The 18,757-nt window shown below is 40.4% G+C and overlaps 1 protein-coding gene across 1 annotated transcript in view; it reads right to left on the bottom strand.

Moving 5' to 3' along the window:
- Positions 1-18,757, bottom strand: part of NDST2 (N-deacetylase and N-sulfotransferase 2) — a 124,376-nt gene that overhangs the window by 12,374 nt on the left and 93,245 nt on the right. Inside the window, exons 5-6 of the mRNA XM_075841653.1 lie at positions 12,465-12,650; positions 11,910-12,038 (exon numbers count right to left, since the gene is read on the bottom strand). Of these exons, the coding sequence (XP_075697768.1) occupies positions 11,910-12,038; positions 12,465-12,650 (315 nt within the window). The remainder of the gene's footprint in view (positions 1-11,909; positions 12,039-12,464; positions 12,651-18,757) is intronic.

The following is an 18,757-nucleotide window of genomic DNA, read 5'->3' as shown; positions in this document are numbered from 1 at the left end:
TGTGTATGTAGTGTGTGCGGTATGTTGGTTGCGGCTGTGTGTGGAGTGAAAGTTGCTCTATAGTAACAGTGGAAACAGTGCATCGAAGGTGTGAAGAGTCATCGTTCACACAAACAGCCATTACTTTCCTCTTCTCATCATGATTACAGGCTTCAGTTTCATACTCTCCTGCAGTTTTCCTAGTCTAGCAGAAAATGCTTTTTCAAATCGCTCTATGAGGTCGAAACTAGAGTCTTGTGCCTGGATCCAGCAGCAGAATATTCTGAAGTACATTTTGGATCCGATTTTTCTGCAGTGAAGGGTATATTCTGGGGAAGTAGAATGGGGCCAGGGTCCTGCTCTACCAAGCTAAAAGGGTCTTCTTCTAGACTGACTTTATAGGGTCAGCAGCTAGAAGTGCTTTTACCGAATAACTATCTATGTGAGTGTCTCCATGGCTTCAAGTAATTGAAAAAACAGAAAACCTGCTATCCCAGCATTTTGGGGCACCACATGTAAAGTGGCAAAAATAATAGCACATTTAACGAAATGTACAGCTAAATGCTACATAATCATTACTGTAGTTGTATAGTGGAGTTATTTAATGTTGGTTTCTCCGTTCATATAAAAGTAAAAGGTCCTTAAATCCTGATTATTCGGCATGTGCCAAATCACTTCATGATGGATTAACAGGAAAATAATTTCATAGTCTGGCACTGGCGACATTAGTATAATATTTGTCAGTCATTTAAAATGACAAGGATAATGGCCAGAATAAGAGTATGTGAAAACACGTAAACACACACACGTGCCCTAGAATTATCGCTTCTTAAAAAAAATATATATATAATTTGCAGAAGGAAAGTTTAAAAAAATTGGTTTATTACAGTCATTAGTTTCAGTGGTCTGTGTGGTGTTTATTCACCGCGCAGGGATACAGTAAAATTTATTTAATCTGGGATTAATGGGACCTAATAAGTAACAAATTATTGGATATTCTGCATTATTGGACAGTCGTAGAAAAGTACATAACATTTACTTGTACCGGTGGACAGCCTCGAGGGAGAATGTAAAATGATTTTATTCTTAGAGGAGGCTTGTACTTAACAGTTCTTGTCCTAGTGATGTGGAGACGCGCCATAGCTGGTCATGTGCCCGCTCCTTCTTCATCTTCACCGCCCCTTTGTTGGAGCAGATCCTGCCAAATCAACCTATGGCTCCATTCTCCTTGCTTACTACAGAGGTCGTGTTTTATTTGACACCTCGATCATGTTTTATGGTCTCTGACAATTGAAGTACTTTTTCATTATGGCAGGAATCCAGCAATCAATCTCAAAAAGTAAATAGTTATTAAGTAATTAGTAATAAATTTGTAATAAAAAAACAATTATAAAGTTGCTCAAAACCTACTGATTGACTTTTTTTTAATAAAATGTTACTTTCGAAGGTTTACATAACCTTTAAGTTTTCTCTGCTCGGTCTTCAGGTTCTGGTGTGAAATTCAAGACCATTATGTATTTCTGTGCTGGAAATGCCATCTCGTCAGAATTTCGGCATTATTTACCCTAGGTTAAAAGGAATTTCTTTTTACAGGGGTCATGAAATAAAATATTACAGTAAAATATTGATGATTGCTGGATTCCTGCCATGATGGAAAAGTACTTCAATTGTCAGAGACCATAAAACATGATGGCGGTGTCAAATAAAACACGACCTCTGAGGTAAGTAAGGAGAATGGAGCCATATTTTGATTTGGCAGATCTGCTCCAACAAAGGGGCAGTGAAGATGAAGAAGGAGCGGGCACATGACCAGCTATGGACAGGAACTAGGACTACATCACTAGGACAGGAACCTTTACCCTCATTCACACTACAGTACTTCATGTCACTGGCTGAAATAAGACAGACTGCAGTCTATTTACTGCAAGATTACAGGAGGATGGACTGGAAAAAAGGCCAGAACAACACAAAACCATCTTAAAAAAAATAAAATAATACAATGTAGTGACAAGACCTTATCCCACATTTCAATGGTTCCTGGATGTTCTGTCCAACTTATGTTATTTAAATACATTCATATATACAACTGAGGCCAATTCAATCTCTAACTTATTACATTATTTCAATTCATTTTATATTTCAATTTTAAAAAATACATGTTCATGTCCTGCACAAGTATCTCCCCATCTATAATATATCCCCTGCGAGACAGACATATCTAGGAAGAATTTCCTACAATATTACAACACCCACATTTCTGGGAAGGACTTCCTACGATACTACAACACACATACATACCTCCATGATACAGACCTACATACCTCCATGATACAGACATACATACCTACCTCCATGATACAGACATACATACATACCTCCATGATACAGACATACATACCTACCTCCATGATACAGACAGACATACATACCTCCATGATACAGACATACATACCTCCATGATACAGACATACATACCTACCTCCATGATACAGACAGACATACAGACATACATACCTCCATGATACAGACATACATACCTCCATGATACAGACATACATACATACCTCCATGATACAGACATACATACATACCTCCATGATACAGACATACATACCTACCTCCATGATACAGACATACATACATACCTCCATGATACAGACATACATACCTACCTCCATGATACAGACAGACATACATACATACATACCTCCATAATACAGACATACATACCTACCTCCATGATACAGACAGACATACATACATACATACCTCCATGATACAGACATACATACCTCCATGATACAGACATACATACCTCCATGATACAGACATACATACCTCCATAATACAGACAGACATACATACATACCTCCATGATACAGACAGACATACATACATACATACCTCCATGATACAGACATACATACCTCCATGATACAGACATACATACCTCCATGATACAGACATACATACATACCTCCATGATACAGACAGACATACATACATACCTCCATGATACAGACATACATACCTCCATGATACATACATACATCCCTCCATGATACAGACAGACAGACATACATACCTCCATGATACAGACATACATACCTACATACCTACCTCCATGATACAGACATACATACCTACCTCCATGATACAGACATACATACCTACCTCCATGATACAGACAGACAGACATACCTCCATGATACAGACATACATACCTCCATGATACAGACATACATACATACCTCCATGATACAGACATACATACCTACCTCCATGATAGACATACATACATACCTCCATGATACAGACATACATACCTCCATGATACAGACATACATACCTCCATGATACAGACATACATACATACCTCCATAATACAGACATACATACCTACCTCCATGATACAGACAGACATACATACATACATACCTCCATGATACAGACATACATACCTCCATGATACAGACATACATACCTCCATGATACAGACATACCTACCTCCATGATACAGACATACCTACCTCCATGATACAGACATACCTACCTCCATGATACAGACATACATACCTCCATGATACAGACATACCTACCTCCATGATACAGACATACATACCTCCATGATACAGACATACATACCTCCATAATACAGACATACATACCTACCTCCATAATACAGACAGACATACATACATACCTCCATGATACAGACATACCTACCTCCATGATACAGACATACCTACCTCCATGATACAGACATACCTACCTCCATGATACAGACATACCTACCTCCATGATAGACATACATACATACCTACCTCCATGATACAGACATACATACATACATACCTACCTCCATGATACAGACATACATACAGACATACATACATACCTACCTCCATGATACAGACATACATACAGATATACATACCTCCATGATACAGACATACATACCTCCATGATAGACATACATACCTCCATGATACAGACATACATACCTCCATGATACAGACATACATACCTCCATGATACAGACATACATACATACATACCTCCATAATACAGACATACATACCTACCTCCATGATACAGACAGACATACATACATACATACCTCCATGATACAGACATACATACCTCCATGATACAGACATACATACCTCCATGATACAGACATACCTACCTCCATGATACAGACATACCTACCTCCATGATACAGACATACATACCTCCATGATACAGACATACCTACCTCCATGATACAGACATACATACCTCCATGATACAGACATACATACCTCCATAATACAGACATACATACCTACCTCCATAATACAGACAGACATACATACATACCTCCATGATACAGACAGACATACATACATACATACCTCCATGATACAGACATACATACCTCCATGATACAGACATACATACCTCCATGATACAGACATACATACATACCTCCATGATACAGACAGACATACATACATACCTCCATGATACAGACATACATACCTCCATGATACAGACATACATACCTCCATGATACAGACATACATACATACCTCCATAATACAGACATACATACCTACCTCCATGATACAGACAGACATACATACATACATACCTCCATGATACAGATTTACATACCTCCATGATACAGACATACATACCTACCTCCATGATACAGACATACATACATACCTCCATGATACAGACATACATACCTACCTCCATGATACAGACAGACATACATACATACATACCTCCATGATACAGACAGACATACATACCTCCATGATACAGACATACATACCTCCATAATACAGACATACATACCTACCTCCATGATACAGACATACATACATACCTCCATGATACAGACAGACATACATACATACATACCTCCATGATACAGACATACATACCTCCATGATACAGACATACATACCTCCATGATACAGACATACCTACCTCCATGATACAGACATACCTACCTCCATGATACAGACATACCTACCTCCATGATACAGACATACCTACCTCCATGATACAGACATACCTACCTCCATGATACAGACATACCTACCTCCATGATAGACATACATACATACCTACCTCCATGATACAGACATACATACATACCTACCTCCATGATACAGACATACCTACCTCCATGATACAGACATACATACATACCTACCTACCTCCATGATACAGACATACATACATACCTACCTCCATGATACAGACATACATACAGACATACATACATACCTACCTCCATGATACAGACATACAGACATACATACCTCCATGATACAGACATACATACCTCCATGATAGACATACATACCTCCATGATACAGACATACATACCTCCATGATACAGACATACATACCTCCATGATACAGACATACATACCTCCATGATACAGACATACATACATACATACATACATACCTACCTACCTCCATGATACAGACATACATACATACATACCTACCTCCATGATACAGACATACATACAGACATACATACATACCTACCTCCATGATACAGACATACATACCTCCATGATACAGACATACATACCTCCATGATACAGACATACATACCTCCATGATACAGACATACATACCTCCATGATAGACATACATACCTCCATGATACAGACATACCTCCATGATACAGACAGACATACCTCCATGATACAGACAGACATACCTCCATGATACAGACAGACATACCTCCATGATACAGACAGACATACATACATACATACCTACCTCCATGATACAGACATACATACATACCTACCTCCATGATACAGACATACATACATACCTACCTCCATGATACAGACATACCTACCTCCATGATACAGACATACCTACCTCCATGATACATACATACATACATACATACATACCTCCATGATACAGACATACATGCCTCCATGATACAGACAGACATACCTCCATGATACAGACAGACATACCTCCATGATACAGACAGACATACCTCCATGATACAGACAGACATACCTCCATGATACAGACATACATACCTACCTCCATGATACAGACATACATACCTACCTCCATGATACAGACATACATACATACCTACCTCCATGATACAGACATACATACATACCTACCTCCATGATACAGACATACATACATACCTACCTCCATGATACAGACATACATACATACCTACCTCCATGATACAGACATACATACATACCTACCTCCATGATACAGACATACATACATACATACCTACCTCCATGATACAGACATACATACAGACATACATACATACATACCTACCTCCATGATAGACATACATACATACCTCCATGATACAGACATACCTACCTCCATGATACAGACATACCTACCTCCATGATACAGAGATACCTACCTCCATGATACAGACATACATACATACCTACCTCCATGATACAGACATACATACATACCTACCTCCATGATACAGACATACATACCTACCTCCATGATACATACATACATACATACATACATACCTCCATGATACAGACAGACATACATACCTCCATGATACAGACATACATACCTCCATAATACAGACATACATACATACCTCCATGATACAGACAGACATACATACATACCTCCATGATACAGACATACATACCTCCATGATACAGACATACATACCTCCATGATACAGACATACATACCTCCATGATACAGACATACCTACCTCCATGATACAGACATACCTACCACCATGATACAGACATACCTACCTCCATGATACAGACATACCTACCTCCATGATAGACATACATACAGACATACATACATACCTACCTCCATGATACAGACATACATACAGATATACATACCTCCATGATACAGACATACATACCTCCATGATAGACATACATACCTCCATGATACAGATATACATACCTCCATGATACAGACATACATACCTCCATGATACAGACATACATACCTCCATGATACAGACATACATACCTCCATGATACAGACATACATACCTCCATGATACAGACATACATACCTCCATGATACAGACATACATACCTCCATGATACAGACCTACATACCTCCATGATACAGACATACATGCATACATACCTACCTCCATGATAGACATACATACATACCTACCTCCATGATACAGACATACCTACCTCCATGATACAGACATACATACATACCTACCTCCATGATACAGACATACATACCTACCTCCATGATACATACATACATACCTACCTCCATGATACATACATACATACATACATACCTCCATGATACATACATACAGACATACATGCCTCCATGATACAGACAGACATACCTCCATGATACAGACAGACATACCTCCATGATACAGACAGACATACCTCCATGATACAGACAGACATACCTCCATGATACAGACATACATACCTACCTCCATGATACAGACATACATACCTACCTCCATGATACAGACATACATACATACCTACCTCCATGATACAGACATACATACATACCTACCTCCATGATACAGACATACATACATACATACATACATACATACCTACCTCCATGATAGACATACATACATACCTACCTCCATGATACAGACATACCTACCTCCATGATACAGACATACCTACCTCCATGATACAGACATACATACCTCCATGATACAGACATACATACCTCCATGATACAGACATACATACCTACCTCCATGATACAGACATACATACCTACCTCCATGATACAGACATACATACCTACCTCCATGATACAGACATACATACATACATACCTACCTCCATGATAGACATACATACAGACATACATACATACCTACCTCCATGATACAGACATACCTACCTCCATGATACAGACATACATACCTCCATGATACAGACATACATACCTCCATGATACAGACATACATACCTCCATGATACAGACATACATACCTACCTCCATGATACAGACATACATACCTACCTCCATGATACAGACATACATACAGACATACATACCTACCTCCATGATACAGACATACATACCTCCATGATACAGACATACATACCTCCATGATACAGACATACATACCTCCATGATACAGACATACATACCTCCATGATACAGACATACATACCTCCATGATACAGACATACATACCTCCATGATACAGACATACATACCTCCATGATACAGACATACATGCATACCTCTGATAGATACATACATATATACCTCTATGATAGATAGATACATACATACCTCTATGATACAGACATACATACCTCCATGATACAGACTACATACCTCCATGATACAGACTACATACCTCCATGATACAGACTACATACCTCTATGATACAGACTACATACCTCTATGATAGACATACATACCTCTATGATAGATACATACATACATACCTCTATGATACATACCTACCACTATGATAGATAGATAGATACATACATACCTCCATGATACATACATACATACCTCCATGATAGACATACATACCTGGGCAGGATTCCCTACCATACAGACTTAAAGGGAATCCTGCCCTGACATGTTAATCTATGATACATACATACCTGTCCACATGGACAGGATTCTCCTGATGTCTCTGACACATACCTGTGGACACTTGTCTAACTAGCTCATAAGTATGCTGATCATCTCCTTCCAAAACCATGGGTGTCAAGATAGAGTTGTGCCTCCTTTTACAGATCTAACAGCCTCCACTCTTCTGGGAAGGCTTTTCATAAGATATTGGGAGTGTGGCTGTGAATGGCGCATTTGTGGAAGTTCAGAACTGTTAGCGCGGACTTCAAACGCCCCCGGAACGTCAATCAAAAAAAGAATGGACATGATAACAGCGAGGACACGGTGACTCCTCATCCCTCCACCACCGCCCACATGACTCTTGATAAGTTATTTACATATAGTGTGCACTGATTTAGAACATCTTTTTCTCCCTCATAGTAAAATTGGCAATTTCAACAGGGGAATGTGTAGAAAGGTATTTTACAAGCACTACACCATCATGGCGTCAGTTTAATGACTTAACCTCTGGTGATAAGTTCCTTTTAAAGTTGACATGGGGCACACCTGGCAGTTTAGGACATTTTACGAACAAACTTGTGGCAAAAGGTGGCATCCTATGACACTTAAAGTCACTGAGCTCTTTAACATGACCCAAACTATTACCAATGTCTGTCTATGGAGATCACATAGCTGTGTGCTTGATTTTATGTACATGCTTGCAATGTGTGTGGCTGAACAGGTGGGCACAATAATTAAGAGGGGCGCCCACATACTTTTGTCTAAATAACATATCTTGGCAGCACTTCCTATGAAGCTACAATACAGACATTTATACCAACACTTCAGTGTTAGGGCTGGTACGAACTGAACTTAACGGTTACGTTATATGAGTTGGCTTTTGCTTATGCCCTCTTTTTAGTTCAGAGGCGACTGTGGTAAACATTGAATAGGTTCTGCCTGACTGGAATGTTATAATAAGAATCCACAAGAGACGATATCCCCTGTATAGACAGGTGATTGCCGAGTAGTAACGCCACCTCCTGCCCGGACGACTCGCACAGCGTGTGCCCGCAGTAACAGCAATCAACACATTTCCATTTCATAACAGCAATCAGGCTGGAATGGGCCGTCACAGTCTGCCGTTCACACCGCTTACAACTGTGGTTATTCCCCCCCGGTAACATTTAATGTGTATCTGCATCCGATACGCAGCAAAGGCCGCCAGCTTCTACGGACAGTCACCAGTTATGTGGTTGCAGTCGTATAAATCTACTGAGGTACTGAATTCAGGCGATTCCATTACGGTATCATACTACTCGAGAGAACCGTACTAATAATAGCATTACGTTTAGCTATAGTGTGCTTGTAGAAATTATATCAACATGCCATATTATCCATTCCCTGTGGTAATCTTCCCATAAGTGGCACCATTTCAGTCTACAATAGATGACGGTGAAAGGCGTAGGAAAACGGATCTGTGGAGCCGGACGTCATCTATCCCCCCTGTACTTTACATAGACAATGCTTGTTAAAGTCTCACAGTAAATGACAAACTTATCCCCCATCTTTAATATAATTTGGGGATTAGCTCATCAAAATCCCAAGTGACTATGAATCTGGAAAACTAGGTCCTTATCTTATTAATATTTATTATCACCATGGAAACTTTAGCAAAGAAAATCGTATGAGGTTCCCAGACTTCACTTCATGAATATAAGAGGGAACACAATGTCATCACTTCAATATCCATCGGTTACATGATAGAAGTATTCTGTACAGACCCCTCCTGAGATGGTTTTTGATCATTTTTTTTGTTACTAAATAGTAAATCTAATTAATACCCTTCCCATGAAGTAAAGAGCTGGGGGCGCAGGAGCAGGGGGCATGGAAAGTTTGACTAAGCCTAGAGAAGGGTAGACAGGATAAAGAGGACCCGTCTGCTCTCCTGACTGTTTTAGTAATTGCATAATTTTCCCCATGAAATAATGAATCTTTAGCAACTTTTCTCAGAACTCTGCATTGTGCCCTTCCTCTGATATTCCTCCTGGAAATGTATGAATAAATTGACATTGGTCATTAGCATTGCCCTGGTCAATGGGGTATATCGCTAGAAACACACGGACAGTGTCAACTCTGATTGGACGGTGTCAGACTGCACAGGGAGACGCGACATAGGGAGACACTACATAGGGAGACGCCACATAGGGAGGCGCCGCAGTTGGTAATATATTCAAACGTTTGCAGGAGAAAAACCAGAGGTTAGAGTTCTGAAAAGAAAATGCTCAAAATTGTTTATTCTTTTTATTTATTTATGGCAGGAGAGCCGACAGGTTTTCATTAAATCACCACAATCTAGAATGTCATGTATTGCAGTTGTAGAATATTTGATTTACTGCCGGAATGCTTGTCCTTGATATTATATATATTTTTTTTTAAATAACCTTTATTTAAAAGAAAATATTTGCCGTTCTATACAGAAAATCTATTCACTCATTTGTATCCTCCCCAGGCAAAACTCCTTAAAATATATAAGCATATGCCATGGTTAATGGTAGGAGGCATAAGCAAGTTCTACCAACTCCATGCAGCGTTGCGTAGCACATACAACCTCCTGGAGACCTCTTTGTCGACGTGGTTTTTTCTAGAGCTTATTCGGTATATTTTAGTAAATAGACGTGTTTATAAGCGTTTCACAAACAAGCCAACCATGAATTGAACGAGCTCTTTATGACACGGGCAGACAACACAGACAGCTCTGCTGCATTGGCCTCATTTCATCATTGGGTACAAAGTTTAGAAGGCAAAGAGCTAGTAAGGTAAACCATGCAAAATCAAACAGAAAAAACAAACATGATAAAACATACTAGGTACTATAACAGTGCTTCACGTTTTCAAAAGTACAATAAACTGGATAAGTTTATGAGGATCATGAAGAGTCTTCGGCAATGAAAAGAGATTTACGAAGTAGTCTAAAGAAGGCCAAAGCTGCCGGTAAAGTCAGTATACCAATACACATATATCTATCTAGGGCTTAAGTACTGGTGACAAAACCGAACAACAAGACTGATTATTTTGGGAGATTTACAGTCATCTGAAGATGAAGAGAGTTTCCTGGCGCTGTATTATCATGACTTTTAGGGATGTACCCATAAACTATTTCCAGGGTGATGGCACAACAATTCAGCGAAGCAGGGCACAACCACTTTGTGACATGAATAATCAATAAAATACATTTCTAGAAGCTTTTCGGTAGGACAAAGAGAGTCCGAACTTTGTAATATGTATTCCATACAGTATTTACATGCATGTTTGCTCTCACCGGGTTCAATAGGACCGTCATAAACAGTTCACCACCACGGATGGACTTGTCAAGCTCTTTCGACCCTCCTGGATATTCATTGTAGAATATAGTGTGAGTGAAAAGTCCACACGTCTGTCTGGGTAAAACCTTAAGAAAAAATACATAGCAATAGGTTGTTGAAAGGTTTTTGTTTTTTTTTGTGGTATAACTATTTTAAAGAACCCAACCCCCGAATGAACCAAAGAACACAGGTCTACACCCAATTGGAACATGAATATTATAGACAAATACCAACACGACCTTAGAAGAGATAGGTGCAATGTATCTCAATATCATTACTGGTTTTTTATAACTTTTTTTTTTTCACCATCAGAGGATCATTTGGTTATATAAAGTATTTGGAGATAAGTGGTTCGACATTTGCCATTACATTTTTGCTATAAAGTGAACAGTTTACGGCTTATTCCACAATATGAATACCTACTGTATGCTTAGTAGTGATGGTAGCGAGGAGAAAGGAATAGAAATCCTTTGAAAACAATAAAATGTCAATACCAAATGGGAGTTTCTCACCATGATGTCATTGTGGACAAATCCTCTCCGGTAGCGGGCAGGCCGCAGGTGAGGGTATTCTTCTGTGCTGGTGACTTGGATGTTCCATACAGATTTCCAAGCTTCGTAAAGTTGACTGTGTATAGGGTAAACTCCAGAATGATGCGGTGCCACTGCATATCCCAAATCTATAGGGATACCATGCTCCTAAAAGGCAGTGCAATAATATAGAAGATTGTTATAAAAAAAAAAAAAACATTAACACACACATCATCCTAAAAGATCTAGCACAAATATGGTGGAGAAAACAGACGTCCATCTGATCTATTGAGGCTTCTAAATTAACCTGGCCATACACATTAGATGTAGGTCGGCCGAACCCACCGATTTCGGCGGGACCGGTCGACCATCTAACGTATATGGTGGCGTCCTGACTCTCCCCCTGATGGCAGATGTCGGGGAAGAGAAGGATCGGGCATGTTGAATTTCAACATGCCCGATCCTTTTGTTCGTTATTAGATATTATTAGTTATTAGGCTCTCTCCCTGAGAACACATGCATGCTCGGCCAAGCGTGCATGTGTATTGGGGAGTCGGAAAGGAATAAAGATCGGCCGAACAATCTAAAATATACAGCCAGCCCTAGAAAGGATTTGTATTTTTACACGCGTTAGCATTGAAAGAGACAAAATGACAAACCCTTTAAGAAAACGTTTCATTGCTAAACCAATGCATTAATATATGACAAAAAAAAAAAGAAGGATATACGGGTCCGGTGTCACACGTATTCGACCCGTTTTGCACCAGTATTTACGGACCCGTGCCCGTAAATATGGGTCCGGTGTCACCCGTATTCCACCCGTATTTACGGGCACGTTTTTGGCGGCAAAATAGCACTGCACTAATCGGCAGCCCCTTCTCTCTATCAGTGCAGGATAGAGAGAAGGGACAGCCCTTTCTGTAATAAAAGTTAAAGAAATTCATACTTACCCGGCCGTTGTCTTGGTGACGCGTCCCTCTCTACACATCCAGCCCGACATCCCTGGATGACACGGCAGTCCATGTGACCGCTGCAGCCTGTGATTGACCTTTGATTGGCTGCAGCGGTCACATGGGCTGAAACGTCATCCAGGGACGGCCAGGACGTCGGGACGGATGTCGAGAGGGACGTGTCACCAAGGCAACGGCCGGGAGACTGGACTGGAGGAAGCAGGAAGTTCTCGGTAAGTATGAACGTCTTATTTTTTACAGGTTGCTCTTTATTCTGATCGGTAGTCACTGTCTAGGGTGCTGAAAGAGTTACTGCCGATGCTTAACTCTTTCAGCTCCCTGGACAGTGACTATTTACTGACGTCGCTTAGCAACGCTGCCGTAATGACGGGTGCACACATGTAGCCACCCGTCATTACGGGAGCTCCATAGACTTCTATGGACTGTCCGTGCCGTTATTACGGCCTGAAATAGGACATGTTCTATCTTTTTTAACGGCACGGGCACCTTCCCGTAAGAAAACGGGAAGGTACCCGTGGCCAATAGAAGTCTATGAGCCCGTTATTACGGGTCGTAATTACGACCCGTAATAACGGGAGTTTTTACGGTCGTGTGCATGAGGCCTAAGACGTAGCGTAGCAAGTTTTTTTCCTATCTTCAAATAAACATCAGTAGATCTTCGTTGGCAAAGGACTCAAGCGACATTTACACATCACACACTACCGGTGGTTAGAAAAAGTGATACTTTAAGCTGTTCATATGTGGCGGATTTGCCGCAGATTTGCGCAGTGAATTTTGTACGAAAAAAAAAACGGAACCATTTACAGTACAATACATGTGTGGTTGGGGTTTTCTGGACTACATCCTGCAGAAAAAAATCATGTGGAATTTAGGGCATACTGAAGATTTTCACTGAGGTTTTTTCCTTTGCAATGCAGAGTGAAATCGGCAACATAATCTGCGTCAAAATCTGCATATAACACATGAAGATTTTGCAGCAGATTTGAAGTGAAATTCATGGTGGAAAATATCCAGCACGTCTGACCCTGCTCCTACAGGCAGGATCCGCTGCAGATTTTCTCTAACCGAAAATCTGCATAGGAGTCTGAAAAAACAAACAAAAAAAAAAAACGCAGGTAAATCAGTCACAGAAATATTTTTGCTGCACATGCGAAAGGACCAATTTTCTGCAGCGGTTCTACCTGCGGATTTAGGGTGAAGCATTAATTAATTATAGCAAACTATGTTCACCTCTAGATTTTCTAAGGTTCATGAATCTCTATGAGCAAAAGGCCTAGCGCACGGACAACCCCATGAGTAGGACATCCAGGAGCTTAATAGCTTAAAGGGGTTATCCAGGGACATAAAATGATATGGCAATGATCCAATAACTCTATATGAATTAACTGACTAATATACTTCTTACTAAAGTGTGCCCGCTTGTGGATTGAGAACACAGTCATGTGCTCCCAGAAGTCCTGTAGTTCATTCAGCAGTGATGACGCAGCGACACGGGTCCACGTGACCAAGAGGGTTCTCTGTGTCGGCGCATCCTCAAATCACATGACCGCTAGGGGCCTGGCACAGTGAAGCTGTTGAGGCAGTAAGCCGGCCCCATTCTTCCGCTGTCTCGGCAGTAGACTACCCGGCTCATGCACAATGTGGGCAGGCATAGAGGAGCACAGGGGATAAAGGTGGATGCCGGGATTTGTAGTTACAGTGAACGCTGAAGCTGCAAGTCCCACCTTATTACCAGAAGATAACAAGCGGCTCTGCCATTATATGGAGGTGCTACAAGTAACGTAAATTTATGTTTTTGGCCATTCAAACTACTAGTAGCCATGCTTGCAGGTGGTTTTGTGGAATTGGTTTTTTTTTTCGGGTCCCCTGGATAACCCCTTTAACCTGTTGCATGAGGTTTGCATTGGGCCTTACAATTCCTCCACAGAGAGGTCAACAACAGCATTCACTTGCCGCACGTTGTAGACTTCAGACTCCTAAAACTTTAAACCATTCATAAAATATCTAAATCATGTTTGTAAAGGTTGAGCCACGAAAAAGGAATAGCGAAAAAAACTAGACCTAATGGCTACATATTTTCTCTATTATCCACCATACACATAAAACACAAAAGATAGTATTCTTTAAAGATTACCTCGAGCAAATGTATAAAAATACTACATAAAAGGTGAGTGGGGGGGCAGCGTTTTAGAGCATACAATAAGCTTCTTAGTGACATCAGATAAATATGGTTCAGCTGAGTGTTTCCAGCAGGTTTTTGTATGGGTAAAGGAATACATGACCCTACATTGTACATGGCCAGATCTGCTTAGCAGATTTTAAAGCGAAGACAAAAAAAGGACCAACTACACGAAAGAGGCCATTCAAGGTCAACAACAGTCTACAAATACGAGTGCTGCCAACGTGCAAACTAACAAAGAAAAGAAGCCAGCTCGGCCTCATTGCTGCTTGGAGACAAAGCTTTATTGTTATACAGCGGCTTGTATTCACTTTATACGAGAAAAAAAAAAAAAAGGAAAGCAAGCGCTAGGTTTCTTCATGCAAGCGTACTTCTGTCATTCCCACGGTGACCAATATCAGGAAGACATAAAAGGTCACGGCTCACTAGGGCCAGGTCTGTCTTCATTAATGGTCCACATCAGTAGTCCTGAATGCCCACTGAAGCCACTGGCACAGAACATACCAATCCACACATCGAACTTCCTGAAATTTTTGGCTGAATTAATTACCTGCACAAGTTTTCCTTCCTTTTAACTTTCCCTCTGGAAGTTTCGTATCGCCTATATTATTACCTCTGTATGAAATAAGACTGGTCACACGCATAGCACAAACTCTCAGGCCACACGTTAACCACAATATAGCATTGTGTCAATCTCAAGGTCTTAAAAAAAAAAAGATTATTATAAAGAGTTTGACAGAATTTTAATAATAAGAATTTATCAGGTTCAATTATTTGATAGTAAATCTCATCAGAGAAATGTATCAAAGGAGGAGGAGGAGGAAGATGGTCAACAATGCAACGAGCATATAATGAAGAAAATTATTATTTCTCTAAAATGTATTTTTTCAATGCAATATTTATATATTTTTTTAATTAATTGTACTCCATTGTATCAGTATTTCCCTGTACAATCAGGTAATTATTAAGGTCCTTTTAAATGGCCCGATAATGGCTGTGAAAACGAGTTGCAATCAACCATTTTATTGGCCGCATAAAAGATCCAAATAGCCAATGAACAGTGTTTTCTTGATTATCGGCTGATCGTTGCTCTGCTTGGACAGGGCAATGATCAGGAAGGAGCGTTCATATGAACGCTCATTTGCCTGATCCACGGCCTGTGCAAAAGGGTCTTTAGTAATACAATGTAGTAGGGGAACAGGTCTCTTAAGGAAGCTGTCCATAGGTCCGATTCTGATAGATGGATGTGATAGAGGAGAACTCCTGCTTGGGGGAAGAGCTATTGAAAGACTCACTCTAGAGAACTCCGAGCAATGGTCACCCACTGAATTTAACAAACATTTACAAGTTATCATGGCCGCTACTGCTGGAACTGAGGGCATATAAGGAGTATACTCCTTCTACACTCATGTTACATTCAGGCTTCGTATAATCCTCATTTCCTGCCGACAATCCATATTATTCAGAATCAAGGGACAGTCCAGTAGGTGTGCTGGGGAGGTCTATATTTGGGATATTAATATTTTGGTGCTGGACAAACCATAGACTCCAGATCACTTGCGTTCTTAAAAATGTACCACGCCACTAAAAAGTCAAACTGGCTCCTGGAGTATTCCAACTCTTCTAAAATAGATAATATTTTATCTACCTCTGATTTTTAGACATCAATAAAATGAGAATCATCATCATTTTACACAATTGTGAGATAATTTAAAATGAGCGGTTTTACCCCATCTTCTATTGCAACACAGCGGGTCCTTGAAAATAGCGCAGGCAGTGTCTGTTATAATGGAGAACGCAGAGTGACCTGTCTAGTCACATGCTTTTCCATATTATGGACGGGAGCCGCGGCCATAAAGAAGATACAGCTGTCATAACAAGGGGGCGTGGCGTATCACCCGGGGAAAATGGCGCTAAACTGCAAATAAAGTCAAAAGTTTTCCAAAAAATACTGTTTATAGTGCACTGCTGACAGTTTTCTTAAAGTGCCCAACCCCATTTAGACTCCCTTACCAGCTGGATCTCTGCAAAGGGGATCCCGTACCCTCCAAGCGCATCAACGTCATCTCATTCAGCCAACCAGGACCCTACTCTGAACTGATGAGGGGAAACGACAACTCCAAACAATAATTAATCCGAGTCACGTTTTAAGGCTCTATAAAGGGTCCGACATTGACCTACAGGATAGTCACCTATAGATGGCACTAGAGACTGTTGTCTTACATCTAGAGGGGAGCTAATTTGCATATCATAGAACAAGTGGCATTTTTTTCGTATAGTAACCAGAGTCCATGTAATGATTTTTTTGTCCCACATAGGTTGAAGGTGAGCCCTGATTGGTTACTAAGGTAAACAAAGCCGCTTTCCCTCTGCGACAATATTCATACATTAGGCCGGACATGGAATACTTGTGATGTATATTCTTAATATGTTAGAGGTTATTCTATCATATAGTATATAGAGCGATGGTAAGACCGCTTATAAAATGAACGCTGAAGTCACGTCTATATGCCGCTTTCAATTTGGCGGCAGGGATTTTTCTACATGGTTATTCTGGCACTAAAGTTACATAAGAGTCTTTGCAGCCTCCATATATGAGGGCATTAACGGGTCTCAAAAAAAGGATTACATTTTTATGAAGTTACAATGGCGCAAATATGCCCTACTCTTGGACTTCTGTGAATAATTCCGGCAGGTTCTTTAGCCTGGTCAGGTTTCTGATTTGTGCACTATATTGTACTATTTTATTGGGCACTTATAGTGGGGTGGCGGCAGCCAAGGAATACCTTCATCACATAAACGCCCATACCATTGTGCGGGCCAAATCACATAAGAGTAGGAGCTTGTAAAAGTGGCCATACAAACGTGCAGCCAGTGCACCCCTATAATACGACACAACTATCTCCTGTATAGTCCTGTACTTCTCGCTCTTCCTCAGGTCATAAGTGGCCCTGGATGTATCGATCATGACTGCAGTCAGAGATCAGCACGGGAGAAGTCAGCCAGAGAGGATCACAGACATGTTACATTCCAGGACAGGATTATCTCACAAATCTGGATGCTTGTTTGACATGAAATTAGACAGTCAGGGGCCACTCGCTTTGCACATGTCAGGGCTGAATAGC

The sequence above is a fragment of the Rhinoderma darwinii genome, chromosome 11 (genome assembly GCF_050947455.1).
Source record: "Rhinoderma darwinii isolate aRhiDar2 chromosome 11, aRhiDar2.hap1, whole genome shotgun sequence".
Taxonomy (NCBI): domain Eukaryota; kingdom Metazoa; phylum Chordata; class Amphibia; order Anura; family Rhinodermatidae; genus Rhinoderma; species Rhinoderma darwinii.
Note: the sequence above shows the minus strand (reverse complement) of the source record. Positions and strands in the feature narration are given on the sequence as shown.